Source organism: Mobula hypostoma, chromosome 22 (assembly GCF_963921235.1).
Source record: "Mobula hypostoma chromosome 22, sMobHyp1.1, whole genome shotgun sequence".
NCBI classification, from domain to species: Eukaryota; Metazoa; Chordata; class Chondrichthyes; order Myliobatiformes; family Myliobatidae; genus Mobula; species Mobula hypostoma.
In genome coordinates this window covers 20,852,587-20,878,494 of record NC_086118.1, presented here as the reverse complement: position 1 = coordinate 20,878,494, position 25,908 = coordinate 20,852,587, and the positions used below count along the sequence as shown (strand labels likewise).

General features: G+C 39.9%; 1 protein-coding gene across 1 annotated transcript in view; it reads right to left on the bottom strand.

Moving 5' to 3' along the window:
• tbcd (tubulin folding cofactor D) overlaps window positions 1-25,908 on the bottom strand; it is a 268,107-nt gene that overhangs the window by 105,479 nt on the left and 136,720 nt on the right. Inside the window, exons 15-16 of the mRNA XM_063074279.1 lie at window positions 3,997-4,054; window positions 1,508-1,537 (exon numbers count right to left, since the gene is read on the bottom strand). Coding sequence (XP_062930349.1) covers window positions 1,508-1,537; window positions 3,997-4,054 — 88 coding nt within the window. The remainder of the gene's footprint in view (window positions 1-1,507; window positions 1,538-3,996; window positions 4,055-25,908) is intronic.

Here is a 25,908-nt window from a genome sequence, read left to right as displayed (position 1 = left end):
CTCAATTTTATACACCACAGTGAAAGAGGGCCACTAACTGGCCGAATTAAAAACATACATGAGTGTGGCTTTTTTGAATGAAATATGTCTCTGAATGAAGGTCTAGGAATAAGGGATTTGCATATTCTAACCTTGCACTTCCACACATCTAGACTTCTGGCTATGCATATCAAGTCCAAAGGAAAAAGATATGAAGAGTTTATGTCTTTCTCCTCTGCTTTCTGTTTAAGCTTCAAAATTGTTTGGGGTGTAATCTCATAAACCATTACGTGTAATGAGATCTACAGTGGCATGCAAAAGTTTGGGCACCCCTGGTCAAAATTTCTGTTACTGTGAATAGCTATGCGAGTAAAAGGTGAACTGATTTCCAAAAGGCATAAAGTTAAAGATGACACATTTATTTAATATTTTAAGCAAGAAAACTTGTTTATTTCTATCTTTTGCAGTTTCAAAATAACAAAAAAAAAGAAAAAGGGCCCGAAGCAAAAGTTTGGGCACCCTGAATGGCAGTACTTAGTAACACCATCTTTGGCAAGTATCACAGCTTGTAAATGCTTTTTGTAGCCAGCTAAGAGTCTTTCAATTCTTGTTTGGGGAATGTTTGCCCATTCTTCCTCGCAAAAGGCTTCTAGTTCTGTGAGATTCTTGGGCCGTCTTGCATGCACTGCTCTTTTGAGGTCTATCTACAGATTTTCAATGATGTTTAAGTCAGGGGCTGTGAGGGCTATGGCAAAACCTTCAGCTTGCACCTCTTGAGGTAGTCCATTGTGGACTTTGAGGTGTGCTTAGGATCATTATCCTGTTGTTGAAGCCATCCTCTTCTCATCTTCGGCTTTTTTACAGATGGAGTGATGTTTGCTTCCAGAATTTGCTGGTATTTAATTGAATTCATTCTTCCCTCTACCAATAAATGTTCCCCATGCCACTGGCTGCAACAGAAGCCCAAAGCATGATCGATCCACCTTTGTGCTTAACAGTTGGAGAGGGGTTCTTTTCATGAAATTCTGCACCCTTTTTTCTCCAAACATACCTTTGTTCATTGCATCCAAAAAGTTCTATTTTAACTTCATCAGTCCACAGGACTTGTTTCCGAAATGCATCAGGCTTGTTTAGATGTTCTTTGAACTTTGTGAAAGACTCTTAGCTGGCTACAAGTGTTTACAAGCTGTGATACTTGCCAAAGGGGGTGTTACTAAGTACTGCCATGCAGGGTGCCCAAACTTTTGCTTCAGGCCTTTTTCCTTGTTTGTTATTTTGAAACTGTAAAAGATGGAAATGAAAAAAGTTTTCTTGCTTAAAATATTAAAGAAATGTGTCATCTTTAACTTTATGCCTTTTGGAAATCAATTCATCTTTTACTCGCTTAGCTATTCACAGTAACAGAAATTTTGACTAGGGGTGCCCAAACATTTGCATGCCACTTTAAGTTCATCACAAATATCTTATATACATTGAAATATATATCAATTGCCAACAATATTTGAAACAATGTGCAAAATAACTGTACCTGTCTTCCAACGTTCTCTTGGAAAGCAGCCTAAAGTAAAAAGTGTCAGAGAAAGATGGATATAACAATGTTTTAAAGCCTGCATATTAAAACTTGCAAATTAAATCATTAAAACTTACATACTTCAAAAGTTTCAGCTTCAGAGTTAGCAGACAGAATTATATACATTTCTAATAACAATCTAAGGTCCATAAAGTTAAACAATCTGCTTAATCAACAAGACAACTTGTAGCTATGAAGATATCCAATGACAAAATTCTGCCACTACAAATAGAACTTGCAATAAACTTCAAAGTTAGACACTGTAGCCTAGACTTTCCTTACCTGTAGTTCCTGGTTTGATGGAGAAGAACAACTTATAGTGCCATATTCAGTAATGAGATTGCAATAAAATTTCTATACATATCCATGGAAACACATGCCTGTAATGATGTAAGTACCTCATTCCCTTGATTCACTGTCCCCAGTATTTGGGCAAGATATCGAGCTGACACTCCAACCCATGAAGGGGTTCAGTGGTGAATAAGGTCTTAGAGGCAGTCAGGAAATGGGGAGGGACATTGACCATGTGCAGGTAGATGGCCTTATTATGGATTGGGATCATGATTGACACAGACATCATTAAGTCCCAATTGAACATACAATAATGTTACAGGCCCCACGTGCTGAAAAGCCCATTGCATTACTCTATGTTCTATTGATTTTTAATTGCATGATCAACTAAATGCCAGTGATTCACTTTGGAACCAACCACCAACAATTCTGTTGACTAATAAAGCTACATTTAAAAGAATCATTTAGCTTTCCTATTCCAATGGTCGCAACTTACACAGCCAGGTCTACACATGAAGACAGCATCCCATCTTTGCACTACGTGGCAACTCCTGAGACTCAAAAGGTTCCAAATCTATCGTAGATCTACATGCTTGTGAATGAGTCAGTTCTTTGGTACTACTAATTATAGCCAGCATGACTCAGTGATATATTTTACATATTCTCTTATTACTGGAGAAGGTATAGAATGAAATGGGAAGTGAAGAGGACTCAGTCTTCATTTCTGGAAGATAAATCGTGGAGAAACTGCTCCCTACTTTCATATTTTCAGGTATTTGGATTCAAAATCCTGTAGTAAATAGGAATCCACATAGGAATGGGAGCAGTAAAACTGAGAGATTCAATCCAGCCAGAAAATTATCGTAAATTTCAAGGGCCTAATCCTTAATATATATAGATAGACATTAATACACAAATAGTTGTATGGACTCTCAAGTAATAATTTGCAACTTGGCAGGTGCAATATTTGGCTGATCCATGCCTTCCAAGAATTACTATAGCAACCTTGGCACTCAGATGAAATAAACATGGATTAGGAAAGAGTTTCAACAAGGTGGAGTTGAAACTGCTCCAAGCATGGTGGATTAACTGGATAAATGTGACCTAAAGTATTATATCAGAAATACACAAAGTACAAAAAAAAAATTCTGTCAAACTTTTACTTAACTTGAAAAGCAAGATTAATTCCAAACTAATTGCTTCTGATCTGAGACTACATTCCTAACTGATATTTATATTAGGGAAATTTAGAATATCAAAAAAGTAAATCATTTTCATTTAAGGCAAAGTCGATTCAGAATCTTTGCATTGGAAGTAGTATTGAACAAAAATCAGCCTGTACATTCAAGGAATAGAAAGTTGAGTAGCATAAGAAAGTATTCAAGTGCACCTCCCAGTGCATCAGAGCAAAATAGCACCTGCCCTGTGATTTGATGTAATGCATATTCTCTCTAAGGAGAAAACATACTCAGTTTTAAACGGTAGCTTAGCCTTGTCAGTAAAGTTAAAATATTCACTATCTACTGCTACAACATTTTCAGTAACATTGTACATTATGCTTGGGCTTCGAAAACTAACTTACAAATTGGAGCATAATCTAGGGTTCAAATTATGTAGCCAATGATCACTGGGCAAACAGGATCGTCAAATGACCACGTCTTCCATAAAAAAACAAGACCTCGAGAGCATTAAATGAGATGTTAAATGAAGGGATGAGGTCCACTGAGGCATCCGCCTTCCTCCAGTCTCTCACTTATTACAGATTTTTCTTACTACTTTCATTCTGATGCTTTCAGCTGAAGCATCTCACCTGATTGTAAACCATTTCCCCATCTCTTTGACAATCCTCAAACACTCACCATTTTCCCCATACTTTAGTGATCTCTTTCAGAACTCCCCTCCTGCATTCCTCTCCCTACCTAATTTCCTCTTCAGTCTCTAGAAAGCAGGGAGATAATTAAAGGACTTATTCTATTAACACCATAGCCTTTCCTTCAATGGGCTATGGCAAGCTACAACTTTCTTCATGAGCACAATACTTGTTTATATCATTTTCAATATAAAACAAAACGTGATAGAGATCTCAACACTCTTCATAAACAGCAGCAGCATCACTCTTCTAAACTACCGTGAAAAGAGTAAAGCTGAATACTTACTGAGGCAGCTCTTCGACAATTGACATTCCGATCAAACACCGTTGTTATTACCAAAGAACTAAAAGTGAAATATTTTTTTAAAAATCAGTTAGATGTCTTTCAAACTGAATAGACTATATTTATAAATCTCCCCCTCCCCCTCCCACTTTCAAATCTCTTACTAGCTCTTCCTTCAGTTAGTCCTGACGAAGGGACTCGGCCCCAAACGTCGACTGTACCGCTTCCTAGAGATGCTGCCTGGCCTGCTGCATTCACCAGCAACTTTGATGTGTGTTGCTTTTATAAATTGTCATTATTCTGTGTATTGAAGACCAGGTAATTTTCTTTGTGTATTGAAAATTCAACATACTGATTTGGTGATTTATTTTTCACTTCGTTTAAAACAATTAAGTCCAAATAAATCCATCACAAAGGACTATACAACAGGCCTCTTACTGATATTGATTCTCATTTGCTCTGCAGAAAGCAGTAGAAAACCAATTCAATGATTTTTACTTTCTTTCCTCAATGCTAGCTATTTAGAATTATGCCTCGTTATATCAGATCTGTGACAATTCTCAAGTGTAATACATCTCCTGAACATGTCTGGGCATTCATCTGCTTTAATTATCACAAAAGATCAGACAGGAACATGTAAGGTGCAGATGAACATTACTTCACTTTTCTAAAAGGACATGGTCTTTAACCATCTCTTCTGTGGCAAGAAATAATTCCTTTATTATCTTTCTTGTACTTCCCACCCACCCATGCAGGAGCTCATGGACTTCTATGACTATAGTGTAACAAATAGCCGTGTTATAATTCCTCTTCTCTTTAGCTAACAAGTTGAGCCTGCCAACTGACATGTGCTAGTACCAAACTGAACCTAGACATAGATTCCCTCCTAATCCTCACATTTTATTCAATGTTATTTCTACCATTAGACCTGCAAACCCATCCCATCCCCGCTTTATACTTTATTGTTGCCAAACAATTGATACTAGAACATACAATCATCACAGCGATATTTGATTCTGCGCTTCCCGCTCCCTGGAGTACAAATTGATAGTATTTAATATCTCCTGGAAGTCACACTCTGTAAACATGAGCACCAAACACGAGTTGATATTCCAGCGAAGTATAGTTGCTGCTTCTCACACGAGGCCACTTAAAAGGCTTTTCATTTATTTTTAAAATAATTTTGGATTTTCCTAAATTGTGAAAGACAGTGCATAAATGCAAGCCTTTCTTTGTTTTCACAGCTTCCCTTTGTCATGAGTTACTAGGGTATATGACTGGCCTCACCAAACCTCACCCTGAGGTACTGCCCCTTTTTCTTTCTAATCTACCTTCAACTCTCCTCTCTCTTGAAATGTTAGCTCATTGTTCTTGCAATATATTTTCCTAGTTATTGCTTACATAAAGAAAAAAACTATATCCCTGAAACCCCAAAGTGGTTACTTTTATACTGAAAGATACCTTTTTATGCTTGCTGCTATGTCAAAGATTTTAATTGAGATTTGCAGTTTCGGAGAAAAAAAAGCTTGGTAGTTTTTTAATACAGCAACATGTCTTAACTTATCACTATACCTGCAATACCTGTTTAGCCACAGGTGAAATTAAAGATAATAGTTGAATAATTTTTGCATTTTGAAGTACTAAATGTAGCTTTGCATTTCTTATATTTGAATGCCTAATGATTGAAAATGTGCATGAGGAAAAAGTATGAAATAAACAAGTGTTTGTCTGGGTATACATCTGAAATTATTTTTTTGCCTGGCAAATGAATTGGAATTTCAACATTCCACACCCAAGTGTTAAAAGTTCAACTGACAAGGAAACACCTTCTTCCATACAACTAGTTTTGCAAGTTGCTAGCCAGGGAGGTAACTGGCAAAATAATAAAAATTTATTGCAGCAATACAAAAGTGGACAGAATTATAAGTGGTACTCGAAAATATTGCATTTAGTTACTTTTTTGTGGGGTAAGTTGATGAAAATTCAAAGTAATAATGCTGTGGTGAAGAATAATGGACTTCTAGAGCTTTAATGAGCAGGTTCACTAACTTCAATCACCATGATTAGCTGAAACTATAAAATGAACTGAATCAAAGCTGAGAAAGAAGGCAAATTATCACGTAATACTAATCTCCAATCAAGTACCCAAATTAAAAAGGGATGAAAGATTTGAAGGGATCTAAAGGGAAAGAATAAAGGAACTGTGAGAAATCTAATCCACACTTAAAATACAAAATTGTATACCTTAATAACTAACAATAATTCAAACCCAAACACTATGTCATAATTCTTTCTCGAGAGGTTAGCAAGTAGTATTTAATGCTTGTCACACTGGTTCAAGATGACAGGGACTCGAAACAATGTGATAATGTTCTGTAATTTAGTTTTTAATCTACAATGCAATTATAACATAATTTAATGTGTTTCAATAGCAAGTCAACGCACAAGCTGTCACTTTCACAAAGCAACTGAAATATCTGCAAATATGCCTTCACTTGTAATTGTTATCTAGGGAAAGGTGAGAACAGTGTGATACATCATTGTTCAAAACAAGAGAAAAGATGATCAGTGGAAACCATAGTCTTCAGCAGAATTAAGGCTATCATAAGTAAAATGGATAAGGCACAGTGAATGATTAAAAGGCTTGCTCCAAGATAAAAAAAAGCAATAATTAAAGAAATAATTCACTATTCTTAATGAATGTATTGTATATTCCACTGAAAAATGAAAATTCCGCAAGAAAGGTGACCCAAAGGAGTTTAGAAAAAAAACACTAGATCAAAATACTGTAACCTTAAAACGTTGTCAAGCATGAGGGAATTGTAGGGGAGTTTACGAGTGAATTTTAGAAAGCTGCAAGAAATATCCAAGAAAGAGCTTCTACAAGTATGTCCTTTTAAGCAGTTCCTCAGGTTTAAAAATTACCTGCTTCCACTCTGGCTCTTTAAGACAAAAGTGGAAGCAAGTCGCTGCCACAGGTCCCTGTTAGGACAGTCAGATAGGTAGATTGAGGGGCCTTCCGTCACTTACTTGGTGATTCCTCTATGCTCCTAGTGCATTAAGTTCCTCAATGTCATCTTGAATCTTCCTTTCATGTGAAGCTTTGATGTAACTTTACAGGATACCAATGAAAGAGTATAAGGAATACTGTGTGATGTTTGCAGAATATCCAATAAGAATGAATATATTTGCAGTTTTAATGAGTTGATGCATGAGATGAAAGGATTGGGCTATGAGAAGATTGGGCTAATACAAAGTACAAAATAAATTTTATTATCAAAGTACACATATGTCACCATATACTACCTTGAGATACATTTTATTTTTTATTTTAGTGATACAGCGCTGAATAGGCCATTGTGGCCCTTCAAGCCACACTGCCCCACGAAACACCTGACAAACCAATCATGGGACAACTTACAATGATAAATTAACCTACCCAGTTCATCTTTGGACAGTGAGTGGAAACCAGAACACCCGGGGGAAACCCACACACTCCACAGGGAGGATGTACAGAGACTCCTGCACCTCCTTCCTGATGGCAGCAGTGAGAAGACAGCACAACCTGGACGGTAACCGCTTCCTTCAACAGCACTCATTGTAGATATGCTCAGTGATGGGAAGGGCTTCACCTGTGATGGACTGTTATGTATCAACTACTTTTTGTAAGCTTTTCCATTCAAGGTCATTGGTGTTCCCAGATGAGGTCATGATGCAACCAGTCTCTGTACTCTCCACTATGCATCAAAAGAAAATTCATCGAAGTTTTAGATGACATGTCAAATCTTCGCAAACTTCTAAAAAAGTAGAGGCACTACTATGCCTTCTTTGTAACAGCACTTACATAACATTTTCATACTTCCATTGAAGTAGGAAAAAGTTAGAGATGATCTTATTGACCTTCATATAAGATTCAAAGAGGCACAGAGCAATAGTTGAAACATAGGCCATTAGCTACAGAATAAGATATTGTTTGATACGGGGGCAAGCATAAATTTCGTCTCTTACGAGAATCATGATTCTTTTAAACTTTTTACTCCAGAGAGCAGTAAATCAGAATCATAAGTTAAAGCCAAATCATAAGTTAAAGAAAGAGAGAAAGTGATGATGAAGCCAAGATTGTATTGGTTAGCATAGTAGTAAATGGTGAACTTATTGGCCTATTCCTGCTCCCATTTATTAAAAAAAACTATACTCTGGGTTCTACAACAACAGAACTGGAAAAGCAGTTTCAAGGAATGTAATTGCATTCACCTACTTTGGAAATCAATGATAATTTCAAACGCTCAATTACAGTACTTGAATTCTGGTTTGGTTCCTAAGTGCCTCTTGGTGTGCTTGAGTGCCTGAGCCTTTTTCAGGCTTCAAGGAAAGATCCTTTGGGTTATAATCTCAATTTAATTTTAACTTGTATTAGGATTAGAACTGTAGATACCTTTAATGACTGAACATCAATATTGGAATCAGACTCAATGGGTGGATGTTACTTTCCCTAATTTGCCATTTAGCAAATGACTCCCATGCCTATGCACTGAAACATGGAAGTTGAGATAAGATGAAAATCTAATCTCCAGTTCTGCAGTTGAACTCAAAACAGGATGCCTAAAACAGCATCTTTCTAAATGTCAGTTGTAAAATCTTCCAAGGAAAATCTTGGTATTCATAATCTGGAAAGATATATAGCTCAAAGCAATATTGCGTATTTCCTTACTCAGTAGATATACAAACTTGCCTTCCAGCCAATTATCTCTGGCTTGTTATTTAAATTCTTACTTGAATACACACCCCATTTTCTTCTAACCACAAATAACACAACACCCCAGGGAAGATGAAACTAACCATACCTGCACACATTACACATTTCATGTCATGCATACAAATCCTTATTTAAATAAGTTTCCTCCATTACTGGAAAAAAAACAAAAATTAAAACCCTTGTGCTTATTAAATCCCAAAATGGGTTTTAATCATAGGTAGTAAGCAATAGGCAGTATCAAGACAATTGACCTAAATCAAAACTTTGTGTTATTTAAATGATTCACTGAGTTGGAGACTACTTATGATTACATGAACCCATGTGTTTAAACTAAGTAGTGGGGGGGGGGAAGGGGATGAACTGGAAATATAAGCATGAAGTTAAAGGGAATGAGAGAATAAGAAAAGTCAAGAAAGACAACAGAATTAAAGGGGTAGAAAGATCAGGAAGGGATCGGAGAGTATGGGCAAGTGCAATAGGAATCGATGTGAAAGGTGAGGGGAGTAAAAGTATTACTTTAAAAGGATTAAAAGTATTATATATGAATGCACGGAGTACAAGAAATAAAGTAGATGAGCTTGAGGCCCAGTTGGAAATTGGCAAGTATGATGTTGTGGGAATAACAGAGACATGGCTGCAAAAGGACCAGAGCTGGGAAATGAATATTCAGGAATATGCATCCTATCGAAAGGACAGACAGGTTGGCAGAGGGGGTGGGGTGACTCTGTTGGTGAGGAATGAAATTCAGTCACTTGTAAGGGGGAACATAGAATCAGGAGATGTAGAGTCAGGACGAATAGAACTGAGAAACTGTAAGGGCAAAAAGACCCTGATGGGAGCCTGGATATAGGATGCAAGTTAAATCAAGAGTTAAAATTGGCATGTCGCAAAGGTAATTCTACAGTTGATATGAGGGATTTTAACATGCAGGTAGACTGGGAAAATCAGGTTGGTACTGGATCCCAAGAAAGGGAGTTTGTGGAATGCCTCAGAGATGGATTCTTCGAGCAGCTTGTATTAGAGACTACCAGGGAAAAGGCAATTCTGGATTTAGTGTTGTGTAATGAGCCAGATTTGAAAAGGGAACTCGAGGTAAAGGAGTCATTAGGAGGTAGTGACCATAATATGATAAGTTTTAATCTACAATTTGAGAGGGAGAAGGGAAGATTGGAAGTGTCAGTATTACAGTTGAACAAAGGGGACTATGGACACATAAGGGAGGAACTGGCAAAAGTTGACTGGAAAGATACCCTAGCAGGGATGGCAGTGGAACAACAATGGCAGGTATTTCTGGGAATAATACAGAAGGTGCAGGATCAGTTCATTCCAAAGAGGAAGAAAGGTTCCAAGGGGAGTAAGGGGCAACCGTGGATGACAAGGCAAGTCAAGGACAGTATAAAAATAGAGAAAAAGAGAGAAAGTATAACATAGCAAAGATGAGTGGGAAGCCAGAGGATTGGGAGACTTTTAAGGAGCAACAGTAGATAACTAAAAAGGCAATACGGGGGGGAAAAGATGAGGTACGAAGGTAAGCTAGCCAAAAATATACAGGAGGATAGTAAAAGTTTCTTTAGGTATATGAAGAGGAAAAAATTAGTTAAGACCAAAGTTGGGCCCTTGAAGACAGAAATGGGTGAAATTATTATGGGGAACAAGGAAATGGCAGACGAGCTGAACAGGGACTTTGGATCTGTCTTCACTAGGGAAGACACAATCTCCCAGATGTAATAGTGGCCAGAGGACCTAGGGTAACAGAGGAACTGAAAGAAATTCGCATCAGGCACAAAATGGTGTTGGGTAAACTGATGGGACTGAAGGTTGATAAATCCCCAAGGCCTGATGGTCTGCATCCCAGGGTACTTAAGGAGGTGGCTCTAGAAATCGTGGACACATTGATAATCATTTTGGAATGTGGAACGGAGTATTTTTAAGTTTAGAATAGAAATTCCCTTCAACTCATCTGAAGACTCCAGAGTAGGATATATGTGTGTATAATAACCATATTCTGTTGGTTCCTTATTAGAGTGAATTCAATGATCATAAGATATTTACTATTTCGCAGGGTTGGTGGGATGTTATCAAAAGAATGGATTAGTTTATTCTTCATGGCAAAGTTAACTCTATGGAGAGTTGCTGCTTTTCTGGTTTTCTCTTCACTGTTTACCTATTTTTCATTCTTATTGTCCAGAACCTATCTGAAACTTGACAATATTGGTCAAATCATCTCCACCAGATTTTCTTCCTTGATGCTCATTTCTGCCAGAAAGTTTTTGCCTCTTTTTAGCCCAGTACAACATCTTCAACAATAGCTTGCATGTTCTGTGCATGCTATCATTACTAGAGTTCCCCAAGGATATGATTTTAGTTGCTGTTTATTCTATGTATGATACATGCAATACTGACTAGTTACCACATGGCCTGATATGGAAATACCAATGCTCTTGAATGGAAAAGCCTACAAAAAGTTGTGGTCACAGCCCAGTCCATCACAGATAATTCCCTCCCCACCGTTGAGCTCATCTTCACGGGGTGCTGTTGCAGGAAAGTATCATCCATCATCAGGGCCCCCACCATCTGGGCCATGTTCTCTTCTCACTGCTGCCATCAGGAAGGACGTATGGGAGCCTCAGGACTCACACCACCAGTTATTATCCCTTAACTATTTGACTCTTGAATCAGAGGGGATAATTGAATTGACTTTATTTCTTACATCCTTCACATGGAGTCAAAATCTTTACATTACGTCTCCATCCAAGTGTGCACTATGCAATCATAGTGATTTATAATAATTTATAATAAATAGAACAGTAAATGTAACATAGAAATACACTCAAATCAGCGTGAGTTAATCAGTTTGATGGCCTGGTGGAAGAAGCTGTCCTGGAGCCTGTTGGTCCTGGCTTTTATGCTGCGATACCATTTCCCGGATGGTAGTAGCTGGAATAGATTGTGGTTAGGGTGACTTGGGTCCCCAATGATCCTTCGGGCCATTTTTTCACACCTGTCTTTGTAAACGTCCTGAATCATGGGAAGCTCACAACTACAGATGCGCTGGGCTGTCCATGTCACTCTGCAGAATCCTGTGATTAAGGGAGGTACGTTACCCGTAACTTCACTCACACCAACACTGAATTGTTCCCACAACCTATGAACTCACTTTCAAGGACTCTTAATCCCATATTCTTGACATTTGTTGTTTGTTTGTTTGTTTATTTATTTTAAAACATTATTTTTTTTTGTATTTGCTGTTTGTTTTGATGTGTGTGGTTTTTCATTGATTCTTTTGTGGTTCTTTGTATTACTGTGAATGTCAGCAAGAAAAATGAATCTCATGGTTGTATATGGTGACATATATGTACATTGATACTAAATTTACTTTGAACTTTGATGTGACTGCTGTCTATATGCCACATCATTTGTAAGCTTCAAGGCAATTTTCACTTCTTCAAGATTAGATTTTTTTTTGGATTATGAAGACACGCAGTCCTCTTTTATTGTCATTTAGTAATGCATGCATTGAGAAATGATACAATATTTCCTCTGGTGTGATATCACAAAACACAGGACGGACCAAGACTGAAAAAAACTAACAAAACCACATAATTATAACATATAGTTACAACAGTGCAACAAAACCATAACTTGATGAAGAAGTCCATGAGCACAATAAAAGTTCAAAGTCACTCAAATGTCCCACAGCTCATGCAGACAGGAGAAGGATGAAAAACTCTCCCTGCCATGCCCGACCACGGTCCGACTCTGAGTCATCTGAAAACTTTCAGCCTCCGATCAGCTCTCCGACACCGAGTACCGAGCACCATTTCTATCCGAGCGATTCGACCTCAATCTCAGTCACCAACAGCAGGCAAAGCCGGTGATTTTGATTCAAGTTTATTTATCAATTGTACATGGAAACAAACAGTGGAATGCATTATTTGTGTCAACAGCCAATACATCCAAAGGTGTGCACATTCCAGTGCGAACATAGCGCGCCTACAATGTTTGGCAGAGCAACATAGATAACAAAAAGCAACTCAGTTCAATCATCGCAAGCAGTCGCTTGTTGGAGAGGTGGTATAAGATTTAAAAATAGCTCAGGTCCTTTCTGGATGGCTTCAATCAACAGGTATTTGGCAAAGGCCAATACAAAGAAGCAAGGTGTAAGCGGAGTGGCCATTGTGGCAGCACCCATTGTGAGAGGGCAGTATTGGAATAATTAGATTTGGCTCATAATACATAGGTAGTGTGGTGAGAATGGATCCAGAGTCAGTGGTGTATATGAAATGTGGGAACACTGGGAAACCTCCAATCTCCACAAGGTGCATTCAAATGCAGATCCTTACAAACTGTGTTAGGGAAATGGGGCTACAGCTAGATGACCTTCAGCTCTTACAGGAGAATGAAGAGGTGATAGATAGAAACCAAGAAGGTAGTCGCCTCTAGGTTGCAGGAGGCAGATGACTGCGATTGTCAGGTGGAGGAAAAGGAATCGGCAGCCAGTGCAGAGTACCCATGTGGACATTCCCCTCAATAATGTATGCCACTTTGGATAATGTTGAGGGGGATGACCTACCGGGGATAGCCACAGCAACTGGGTCTCTGGCACAGAGACTAGCTCTATGGTTCAGAAGGGGATGGGTGAGAAAAAGAGTGCAGCAGTGATAAGAGATTCCATAGTTCCATAGGAACAGACAGGAGATTCTTTTGATGTGGAAGAGACACCCAGATGATACGTTGCCTTCAAGATGCCAGAGTCAGGAATGTCTCAGATTGGGTCATCAGCATTCTAAAGGGGGAGGGTGAACACTTCGTACCTCTCACCCATCATTTTTTGAACCAAAGGGGATAACTTCACTCAAATTCACTTGACTGGACTTACCCCACAACCTATGGACTCACTTTCAAGGACTCTTCATCTCATGGTCTCTGTTATTTCTTATTAATTAATTATTATTGTATTTTTTATTTTTTTTCTCAAGCCTAAGGTATGGGGATAGCCAAGCACATTCATTGCTCAAATTATAGGAACTTTTTTAGTATTGTGGCTTCCTGAAAATTTACAGAAATGTTACTGTGTAATCTTAATTGTTTAATGCCATTGTGACTGGGATGATACCAGCCGTAGATGTTACTAATGGGACAATCTATACCTTGTTCGTTTTTCATAGCCTTTCAATCTCCTTTTAACTTAACATATTTCTGGTGTTTTTCACATTGATTTCAGTACGTTATGTGCGTTTGGAATGAATATATCTATTAAGTTAGTTCTTGTGTGTTTATCCTGTAATATTATATTCAAATAGTTATTATGGATTATGTATAATGGATTGGTCATAATATAATTTTCTAAGACTCTGACTCTAAAACTGGATCGTCCTTGTATATATAGTAAGGTATAGTGTCTTTTATGAGTTTGTATTTTAAATCAAGATTTTGGTGACTGATGTTTGCCTCTTGATTGTGCCTGTGTAAGTAATCAGATTGAGTTAAACTGCTGCGGAATCCTGTAATCTGTTGGATTGTGTCTGGTTTCTCAGCCTTTTCTGGACATCATCTTGAATGTGTTGGTCTTTTATTATGTACTTTTTGATACATGTGTTAACAACCTAGTTCTGTATTGCCACAAAAAAACTCTCTATTTGTGGGAAGAGGTCTTTCCACTCTGACCCAGGTATTCGATGCTTTCTTGTCGACACCTAGTTTGCTCAGATCATCGGGATCTCAAAAACTATCACGGCCATCAATAGCCTGTAACTTCCCTTTGAGTGTTGAGCTTTTGAACTACCTGTACAACCTGGCATTTTTGCAGTGTGAACTGAAGTCTCGAAGGTATAGGACAATTATGGCATGGCATTTTCAGACTGAGTTGAGGCGTGAGGCATGGAGCCTGGTAGAGGCTGAATTGAGGTGGCAGGTCCTCAGCCCGAGAATGTATCAAAGCAGCAGGGCCCAGTCTGAGAGTGAGGAACATCCTGTTGTTTGGCCGATTTAAGTGCTAGGCCAGATTGTAAAGGTCAGGGTGTCGGGTCAGAGGAAAAGGATGGGCTAGTGTTTTGCTTGCTGCCTGTGTGGCTAACTCATGACTGTGCTGAAGTGAGGCTGTGATCTGCAACTAACAGGCTCTTGGATCAGCTGTGACTGGCTTTGTGGCTGTGGACTCACTTTCGTGAACTTCAGTACTGAATACTATTTGCTTACTTTTATTGTTTACAAGATTTGTTTTTTTCTGCACATTGAGTATTTGATAGTCGAGGCGAGTCAAGGCGATCTAGGAGCTGATGGCTGCAGTCACAGCCACCAATTCAAGCAGTTCAGTGCTTTGTCAATGACGGCAGGCCACGGCTGCGGATCCAGTTCTGTACTGAAGTGCATCAATGAAATAATAAAGTGCAATTAGCGCTGAGGACAGTAGACATCAAACCACTGCCGAAGGGTGAGTCCACCGCCATGAACCGCCAATGAGATCAAACCTTGCAGCATGGGACCCAAGACTCCTGCGACTTTTGCCGGCAGCAACAAGAGGGAGACCGATCACATGCAAGGAGATGGCACTGAACACCCATATGCTATCTACCTATTTCCACTCTTGTTGTTGATTTTAATCTTACTCAACACTGTGGAGCCAACCATGGGTTCATGTTCTGCCATTAGGATTGGCATTGCATCCACCCTTAGTGACGCCCTTAGCTGCACTCCACTTCGAATCTCCCAGATCACAGAAATACCAGATTGTTCAGTTACCCTAAAAATACATTCTTAAAAGGGGAATTACAGGCTGTAATCGATCCCAGGTAAGAATAGGAAGTCCATCTAGAAGAAGGAGGAGATCCAGAAGTTTTGTAAGCTGTCTGCAAGATGCCGCCATTGGTCACTGGCGCTATCTTGCTGTAAGTACAGGTTTCTCTAAAGGTTAACTTGTAGATTGATTTGGTGGTAAGGAAGAGAAATGCAGTGTTAACATTCATTTCCAGAGGCCTCGAAATTAAAAACAAGGATGTAATTCTGACATTGCATTACTGACAGTGGGGCTTTATAAGGCATTGGTCAGATCGCACTTGGAGTATTGTGAGCAATTTGGGGCCCTTATATAAGAAAGGATGTGCTGGTATTGGAAATGGTACAGAAGGGGTTTATGGGAATGTTCCTGGGAATGAAAGGGTTCATGTATCAGAGCATTTCATGGCTCTGGGCCTTTACTCACTGGAGTTTAGAAGAATGAGGAGGAATCTCATTGAAAACTATTGAATATTGAAAGGTCTAAACAGAGTGGATATAGAGAGGTTATGTTTCCAATAGTGGAGGAGTTTAGGATCAAGAACAACAACAAAATGAGACCTGTTCATCTCTCCCACCTATTTGCATACTCTGTACTTTAACCCCTGTACAGTCCTCCAGTGGACTCAGATCTGGGCCTGCAGAAATTGAACTTAGACCTCCCCAGTGGACTCTAAGAGATTTGCATTCTTGACTCCAGCCAATGTGCCTTGACTTCAAGACTGCCAATTTGATCCTCAGGCTTCATTCCTCAGTATTGATCCCAGGGCACACTAATCACTGAACACTAGGCCTCGAATTCTGGACTTGCTGATGAAGGGATCCTGAACACTAAGGTCTCAAAATGCAGTCTCATCAATTCCTCAACTTAGTGGATCATCAGAACTCATTTGTCCTATACGCATGGAACTCTGATTCTGCAACCCGCTGACAACTCACTAACCTGGTGTTGGGGAGGCCTCATCTACTTTCTGCCCTCTCGTTATCCAACAACCAACCATGGATGTCCCACGTCTGCATCATTGATCTTCAGGCGTGGAGTGGAAACTTAGACTCCTTCCTGACTTCTAATTCCTCCACAACCCTATCCCCCAACCTCACCCCTAACTCCCCTCTCTGTTTTCAAAACTGTCCTTACAAACCAAAAAAACAATTTAAAGGAACAACTAAATCTAAGCTGCAAGTCAACAGAGGTTGCAGCTCGATGCAGTCTTAATTTCGTATCATCGACAAATGGCACACGGTTTCCTTATCTTGAAGCCTTAAATGTTTCAGTGTTGTCTGAATTTTTTCTTGATGCAAAACAACTGCCAGCTCAGTATCTAAATTATCTTACACTCATATTCCAAAATCTTGTTGCAGTATTGCATGACTTGTTTTTCTTGTGGTGAAATGCCTAATCTTGCAAACATCTTGGTTAAAATTTATATTTATAGACAATAGACAATAGGTGCAGGAGTAGGCCATTCTGCCCTTCGAGCCAGCACCACCATTCACTGTGAGCATGGCTGATCATCCACAATCAGTACCCTTTTCCTGCCTTCTCCCCATATCCCTTCACCCCGCTATCTTTAAGAGCTCTATCTAACTCTTTTTTGAAAGAATCCAGAGAATTGGCCTCCACTGCCTTCTGAGGCAGAGCATTCCACAGAACCACAACCCTCTGTGTGAAAAAGTTTTTCTTCAATTCTATTCTAAATTGTCTACCCCTTATTCTTAAACTGTGGCCTCTGGTTCTGGACTCCCCCAACATCGGGAACATGTTTCCTGCCTCTAGCGTGTCCAATCCCTTAATAATCTTATATGTTTCAATCAGATCCCCTCTCATCCTTCCAAATTCCAATGTATACAACCTCAGTCGCTCCAGTCTTTCCCATCCCGGGAATTAAACTCATGAACCTACGCTGCACTCCCTCAATAGCTAGAATGTCCTTCCTCAAATTTGGAGACCAAAACTGTACACTATATTCCAGGTGTGGTCTCACCAGGGCCCTGTACAACTGCAGAAGGACCTCTTTGCTCCTATACTCAATTCCCCTTGTTATGAAGGCCAGCATGTCATTAGCTTTCTTCACTGCCTGCAGTACCTGCATGCTTCTTTTCAGTGACTGATGAACAAGGACACCTAGATCTCATTATACTTCCCCTTTTCCTAACTTGATACCATTCAGACAGTAATCTGCCTTCCTGTTCTTGCCACCAAAGTGAATAACCTCACATTTATCCACATTAAACTGCATCTGCCATGCATCTGCCCACTCACCCAACCTGTCCAAGTCACCCTGTATTCTCATAACATCCTCCTCACATTTCACACTGCCACCCAGCTTTGTGTCACCTGCAAACCGGCTATTGTTACTTTTAATCCCTTCATCTAAATCATTAATGTATACTGTATTGTAAATAGCTGCGGTTCCAGCACCGAGCCTTGCAGTACCCCACTAGTCACTGCCTGCCATTCTGAAAAGGACCCATTAATCCCTACTCTTTGTTCCCTGTCTGCCAACCAATTTTCTATCCATGTCAGTACCCTACCCCCAATACCATTTGCTCTAATTTTGCACACTAACCTCCTATGTGGGACCTTATCAAAGGATTTCTGAAAGTCCAGGTACACTACATCCACTGACTTTCCCATGTCCATTTTCATAGTCACATGATGCACTGATATTCTTAGGTTACTTTAAACACCTGTCTTCAAACAGACACGACCTTTTGGCAAGGTGTGAGTGGCAAGGAAGAAGTAGAGAAGATTAACTCCAAAAGGGTATTTCTTTTGACAAAATGAGTGGAATATGGCCTTGTTGTCATGAATACTCCATTTCACTTGAGGAACAAGACAAAGTAGCAACATTCACGGGGGTCAAGCACTGGCTCCTGTTAGGTTATATTATTGTCCAAGTGAGATTATACAAAGATGCCAAAACATATATCTATGACTGTTGGCCTTCTTGGCTTTTTGTTGGTCATAAGGGGTAAGATAACTGGCTAAAATAACATTTTGCTTTGTGATGTGATGGAATCAACAGTGCTTGAGTGAAGGACACAGTTGAAGTTCAGGAGATCTCTGAGGAGTTTTTTTCCATACATTATTGACTGCTTGTCTGTCCCTGAGAAGTTAATCTTAGTATTTAACTCATAGTGAGGTGGAGAGGGCTTATTTGCAAATGCATTGACACAAAAAAACATTGTGAAAGCTCTGAAGAAGGCCTTAGAGGTAGCTTTCTACTAAAAGCACCTCAGACAGTGAACTCCTAGCCACAGTGAAATCCCTACTACAAAGAGACCACAGCTTAGGGCTACTTTGAAGTCTACTAATAAATGGCAGCTTTGAATCAGCTTTTGTCGTCTCCAATGGGATCCCACCACCAGGCACATCTTTTCCCCCTCTTCACTTTCCGTTTTCTGCAGGGATCTCCTGTCCATTCATCCCTCGAACTGATCTCCCTCCTGGCACTTACCCTTGCAAGCAGAAAAAGTGCTCCACCTGCCCCTACACTTCCTCCCTCACTACCATTCAGGGTCCCAAACAGTCCTTCCAGGTGAGGCGACACTTCACCTGTGAGTCTGTGAGGTAATATACTGCGACCGGTGCTCCCAGTGTGGCCTCCTGTATATCGGTGAGATCCAATATAGATTGGGAGACCACTTCACCAAGTACCTATGCTTTGTCTGCCAGAAAAAGTATGATCTCCTGGTGGCCACCCATTTTAGTTACACTTCCCATTCCCATTCCAATATGTCTATCCATGGCATCCTCTAGAGGCCACACTCAGGTTGGAGGAACAACCCATATTCCTCCTGGGTAGCCTCCAACCTGATGGCATGAACATTAATTTCTCTGCATTAAAACTGTTGACAATATTCTAAGTGCGGTCTGACTAGTGTGTTAAAAGGCTTAGCATTCTCTCCTTGCTTTTATATTCTATTACCTTTGAAATAATTGCCAACACTGCATTTGCCTTCTTTACCACAGACTCAACCTATAAATTAAACTTCTGGGTAAATTTCGCCCATTCTTCTAATTTTTCTAAGTCCTGCTGCAATCACATTGCTTCCTCAGCACTACCTCCCCCTTCACCTATCTTCATATAATTTGCAAACTTTGCCACAAAGCTGTCAATTCCATTATCAAAATCACTGACAAACCATGTGAAAAGTAGCGGTCCCAATACTAACCCCTGAGGAAGTCCATTAATCACTGGCAGACAACCAGAAAAGCCCCTTTTATGCCCACTTGCTGCCTCCTGCCTGTCAGCCATTCCTCTAACTCTGCCAGTATATTTCCTGTACACCATAGGATTTTATCTTGTTAAGCAGCCTCATCTGCGGCACCTTATCAAATGCCTTCTGAAAACCTAAGTAAATGACATCCACTCTCCTTTGTCCACCCTGCTTGTTACTTCCTCGAAGAACTGTAACAAATTTGTCTGGCAAGATTTCCCTTGACAGAAGCCATGCTGACTTTGACTTATTTTTATCTTTAGTCTCCAAGTACCCCAAAGCCTCATCCTTAATAATAGACTCCAACATTTTCCCAGCCACTGAGGTTAAGGCTAACTGGCCTACAAGTTCCTTTCTTTTTCCTTCCTCTCTTCTTAAAGAACGAAGTGACATTTACAATTTTCCAGTCCTCTGGGACCATACCAGAATCAAGTGATTCTTGAAAGATCATGACCAATGCATCCGTTACTTCTTCAGCAACCTTCCTCAGGACTCTGGGATGTAGTCCATCTGGTCCAGATGACTTATCCACCTTAAGTCCTTTGAGTTTGCCTAGCACTTTTTCCTTTGTAATAGCAATGGCAATCACTGCTGCTCCCTGACACTCACGGACCTCTGGCACACTACTAGTGTCTTCCACAGTTAAGACTAATGCAAGGTATCCACTGTTCATTTGCCATTTCTTTGTCCCCCATTACCACCCCACCAGCATCATTTTCCAGTGGAGCAATATCAACCCTCACCTCCCTTTTACTCTATATAACTGCTTTATATCATTGGCTAGTCTGCCCTCATATTTCATCTTGTCCCTTCTTATAGCTTTTTAAATTGCCTTTTGTTGGATTTTAAAAGCTTCCCAATCATCTAACTTCCCACGCACTTTTGCTACCTTATTGCCCTTTCCTTGGCTTTTACACAGTCCTTAACATCCCTTGTCTACCATGGTTGCCTACTCTTGCCATTTGAGAACTTTTTCCTCTGTGGGACTTATCTATCTTGCGCCTTGTGAACTATTCCCAGAAACTTCAGCCATCTCTGCTCTGCCATCATCCCTGCCAGTATCCTCCTCCAATCCACCTGGGAAAGTTCCTCTCTAATGCCTCTGTAATTCCCTTTATTCCACTGCGATACTGATACATGTGACTTATGCTTCTTCCTCTCAAATTGCAGTATGAATTCAATCAAATTATGATCACTGCCTACTAAGGGTTCCTCTACATTAAGCTCTCTAATTCGATCTGTGTTATTACACCACACCCAATCTAAGATAGCCTTTCCCCGAGTAGGCTCAAGCACAAGCTGCTCTAAAAAGCCATCTCATAGTTATTCAACTAAATCCCTCTCTTGCAATCCAACACCAACCCGATTTTCCCAATCACCTTGCATATTGAAATCCCCCATTACAATTATAACTATATAGGCATATAACAATTACAGCACGGAAACATGCCATCTCGGCCCTTCTAGTCCGTACCGAACTCTTACTCTCACCTAGTCCCACCAACCTGCACTCAGCCCATAACCCTCCATTCCTTTCCTGTCCATATATCTATTCAATTTAACTTTAAACGACAACATTGAACCTGCCTCAACCACTTCTGCTGGAAGCTCGTTCCACACAGCTACCACTCTCTAAGTAAAGAAGTTCCCCCTCATGTTACCCCTAAACTTTTGTCCTTTAACTCTCAACTCATGTCCTCTTGTTTGAATCTTCCCCACTCTCAATGGAAAAAGCCTATCCACGTCAACTCTATCAATCCCCCTCATAATTTTAAACACCTCTATCAAGTCCCCCCTCAACCTTCTATGCTCCAAAGAATAAAGACCTAACTTGTTCAACCTTTCTCTGTAACTTAGGAGATGAAACCCAGGCAACATTTTAGTAAACTTCCTCTGTACTGTCTCAATTTTATTGACATCTTTCCTATAATTCAGTGACCAGAACTGTACACAATAGTCCAAGTCTGGCCTTACCAGTGCCCTATACAATTTCAACATTACATCCCAACTCCTATACTCAATGCTCTGATTAATAAAGGCCAGCATACCAAAAGCTTTCTTCACCACCCTACCTACATGAGATTCTACCTTCAGGGAACTATGCACCATTATTCCTAGATCCCTCTGCTCTACAGCATTCTTCAATGCCCCACCATTTACCATGTATGTCCTATTTTGATTAGTCCTTCCAAAATGTAGCACCTCACATTTTTCAGCATAAAACTCCATCTGCCATCTTTCAGCCCACTCTTCTACCTGTCCTAAATCTCTCTACAAGCTTTGAAAACCTACCTCATCATCTACAATGCCACCTATCTTATCATCTGCATACTTACTAATCCAATTTACCACCCCATCATCCAGATCATTAATATATATGACAAACACAATTGTGTCAATGTGTTACGCCAGTAAGCAATTGTGTTAACATACCCAACACCAGACTGCTGAAACACATACGCTAGTCTGAGCTCTGCCATTGGAGGAGATTACCTATGAAGATAGACGAAAGAATTTAAGTTTACGATATTACGATCAAGTCTCCTTGCAGAAATGCAAGATGTTCAGAGTCCTGGGAACCTCTGGCCCATACTGTTCAAATAGTAAAGAAGTATAGAGTTCTAAACACAAAAACAGGCTCTTTAGCTTAACTTGTTTAATCAAGTTGCATACTCAGCTAGTTCCATTGCCTGTCTTTGCCCATATTCTTCTAAATATTTCCTATCTGTGTAACTGTCCAGAGCAACACATACAAAATGATGGAGGAACTTAGCAAGTCAGCTAGCATCCATGGAAATGAATAAACAGTTGACATTTTGGGGTGAGACCCATCATTAGGACTGGAAAGGAAGACCAGAATAGGAAGGCAGAAGGAGGGGAAGGCATACGAGTTAGAGGGTGATAGGTTAAGCCAGATGGGTAGGGGAGGGGGAATTGAAAAATCTGGCTGAGTGAAAACCAGAGGTCCATCAGCCAGTCTTCATCAGGGTATCAGAGGTGGAGAGGGTCAGCAACTTTAAATTTCTCGGTTAACATTTCAAAAGATCTGTCCTAGGCCCAGCACGCAAGTGCAATTATGAAGAAAGCACAGCAGCGTCTCTACTTCCTTAGGAGTTTGCAAAGATTCGCCTTTGCCTGGTGGAGAGTATATTGACTGGCTGTATCATAGTCTGGTATGGAAACACTAACGCCCATGAATGGAAAATCCAACAAAAAGCAGTGGATGCAGCCCAGTCCATCACGGGTAAAGCCCTCCCCACTATTGAGCATATCTACACAGTGTGGTCTTGGGAAAGCAGCATCTATCATCAGGGACCCCTACCACCCAGGTCATGCTCTCTTCTCACTGCTGCCTTCAGGAAGGTGGTACAGGAGCCTCAGGATTCACACCAACAGGTTCAGGAACAGCTATTACTCCTCAACCATCAGGTGCATGAACTGAAGGGATAACCTCACTCAACTTCACTTGCCCCATCGTTGAAATGTTCCCACAAACTATGGACTCACTTTCAAGGACTCGTCATCTCAGGTTCTCAATATTTATTGTTTATTTATTTATTATTATTATTTTTTCTTTCTTTCTTTTTGTATTTGTACAGTTTGTTGTCTTTTGCACACTGGTTGTCCACCCAGGTAGAGCAGTCTTTCATTGATTCTATTATGGTTATTGGATTTATTGAGTTTGCTTGCAAGAAAAAAAATCTCAGGGTTGTATGTGGTGACATATATGTACTTTGGTAATCAATTTACTGTGAACATTGCAATATATTCTATATAATCTCTGAAACAGTTCTTGCATGAAAATTACCTGTCATGCAATGCCAGGATCAATTTGCAGCACAGAAACAAAACCTATTTGTACACCAGTTGGAGACTAATATCTTGCCAATATTTCTGTTTGCACTGCAGAGTTAAAAAAAATCCACGTTCAGAACGTAATTTTGGCCTACGATATTAATTCACTATTGATTTAACTCATCTTAGTATAACTTCTGTTCAGCCAGCACTTACAGCAAATTATAATTGCAATATTTTAAAGCAATGATTAAAGTGAAGCAACTATCCACCCTCTTACAGTTCATGCCCAAAGGAAACCTGTCAAACATTTCAGTCGAACAATGAAGCTAAGTTCCAGCGTGCAAAGAAATTTCATTATTTTTAAGCTGCCTGTGGCAACAACAATCACCACACCAAAAAAATCAGACAATTTTACCTCTTTGAACAGTTGCAGTAATTACTCCACCAGTCATTTAAGAATTCTAAAAAGTCAAGGTCAACTTTGACCATCAACTGGTCATTAAAGGATCATAAAACTTTTACTGCTGTCACAAATCGCATGATAATGAAATGTAGTTCTGCCTACTCTTCAGAATAAGAGCAGACTCTAAACACAGAGGATCACAAGAAATGCTAATGGTCAGTTTTAGATTTTAATTATACGCCCACACACTTATAGGGTTATATCTTTACAAATCGAATGCTGTAAGGTATACCTCATGAAAGCAAACTAGTTGCAAGCAGACTGGAGGGATATATCAGCCAAAGATAAGACTAACAACATCCTCAAAATCACTCTTACACCATCCTTCAATTTTGCCCTTCATCCTTCTCCACAAGATGGTTCTAACCTCCTTCTTACTTTCGGCTCCAGCAGCATCCACACAGGATAGATCTTTTTCTAATATTTTCCATGAAATACATCATAATATTTCCTTGCTCTTTTAGCATTTCAAAGAGAATATGTTTCTTTAACAACATCTAATACAATCATTAATTGTTCCAAACATTTGTTTCTTCTCTTCTGGCGGTTTTCTATGTTAGTGCTACGACTACCTTTTCTATGTACTTGACTCACAATCACACATTTCAATTGAAGCAATTAATCACTTACACTTTTTTCAATTTAGTCTATTGCATTTGCTGCTGCTGATGTTGCTTTCTCCACACTGCAAGCAAACACATGTTCACCAAACATTTCGCTGAATAACACACACAAAATGCTGTAGGAGCTCAGCAGATTAGGCAGCATCTATGGAAATGAATAAACAGTCGACATTTCGGGCCAAGACCATTGCAGATTTCTGATTGTTTCACCTTATAATTCTTTACTCCTTTCTGCCTTTCTTTTTTTTTGGCTGTTCCATGTATATTTTAAATAGAACTTTAAAAGAAGCTTAAGAAAAAAAATCTTTCAATTACAGGTGTCCCCCCCCTTTTTGAACGTTCGCTTTATGAAACCTCACTGTTACGAAAGACCTACATTAGTTACCTGTTTTCGCTAACAGAAGGTATTTTCACTGTTACGAAAAAAAGCAGCACGCGGGAAAAGCAGCGCGCGAAAAAATCAGTGCGCGCCCCGAGCAGCCACTGTCCCCCAGATTCGGAACGGCATTCTCGCCGGCATTGCTTAAACACGTGCCTGTGAGCAGCTGTTAGCAAGATGAGTTCTAAGGTATTGGAAAAGCCTAAAAGAGCTCGTAAGGGTGTTATACTTAGCGTAAAACGACATAATTGTTTCGATCGTGGTGAACGAAGTAAGAACAAAGTGAGTTTGGCTTGTGGAAGTTGACGAAGATGATGTTGAAGTGGTTTTGGCATCCCATGACCAAGAACTGATAGATGAAGAGCTGATGCAATTGGTAGAGGGAAGGATAACAATCATAACCGAATGCAGTAGCAAACGGACCAAAAGTGAAGTCGTCCACGAACTGAACGTGAGGCAATTACGTGAGATTTTCACTGCAATGATAAAGTACAACTTTAATTTTGAAAGGGTACGTCGGTTTAGGGCATATTTGCAGGATGGTTTGAGTGCTGACAAAGAACTGTATGATCTAAAAATGTGCAAGGCTAAGCAGTCAAGCAAGCCTTCCACATCAGCCACAGCAGATGACAAACCTCGACCTTCCACATCGAGGCAGGCAGACATAGAAGAAGATGACCTGCCTACCCTCATGGAAACAGACGAGATGACACCCCAGTGTCTCACCACCCCAAACCCCGGCCCACAGACAGATACCAATTCGCAGAGAATGCAGCACATCTTTAAGAAAAAAAGCTGAAATAAACAAGCCAATTAATTAGGTGCTGCCTGGCACGTAAATGTCGGCCCAGATCAGAGCCGATTGCCGACTGAGTCGCCTCTGATCTGGGCCGATATT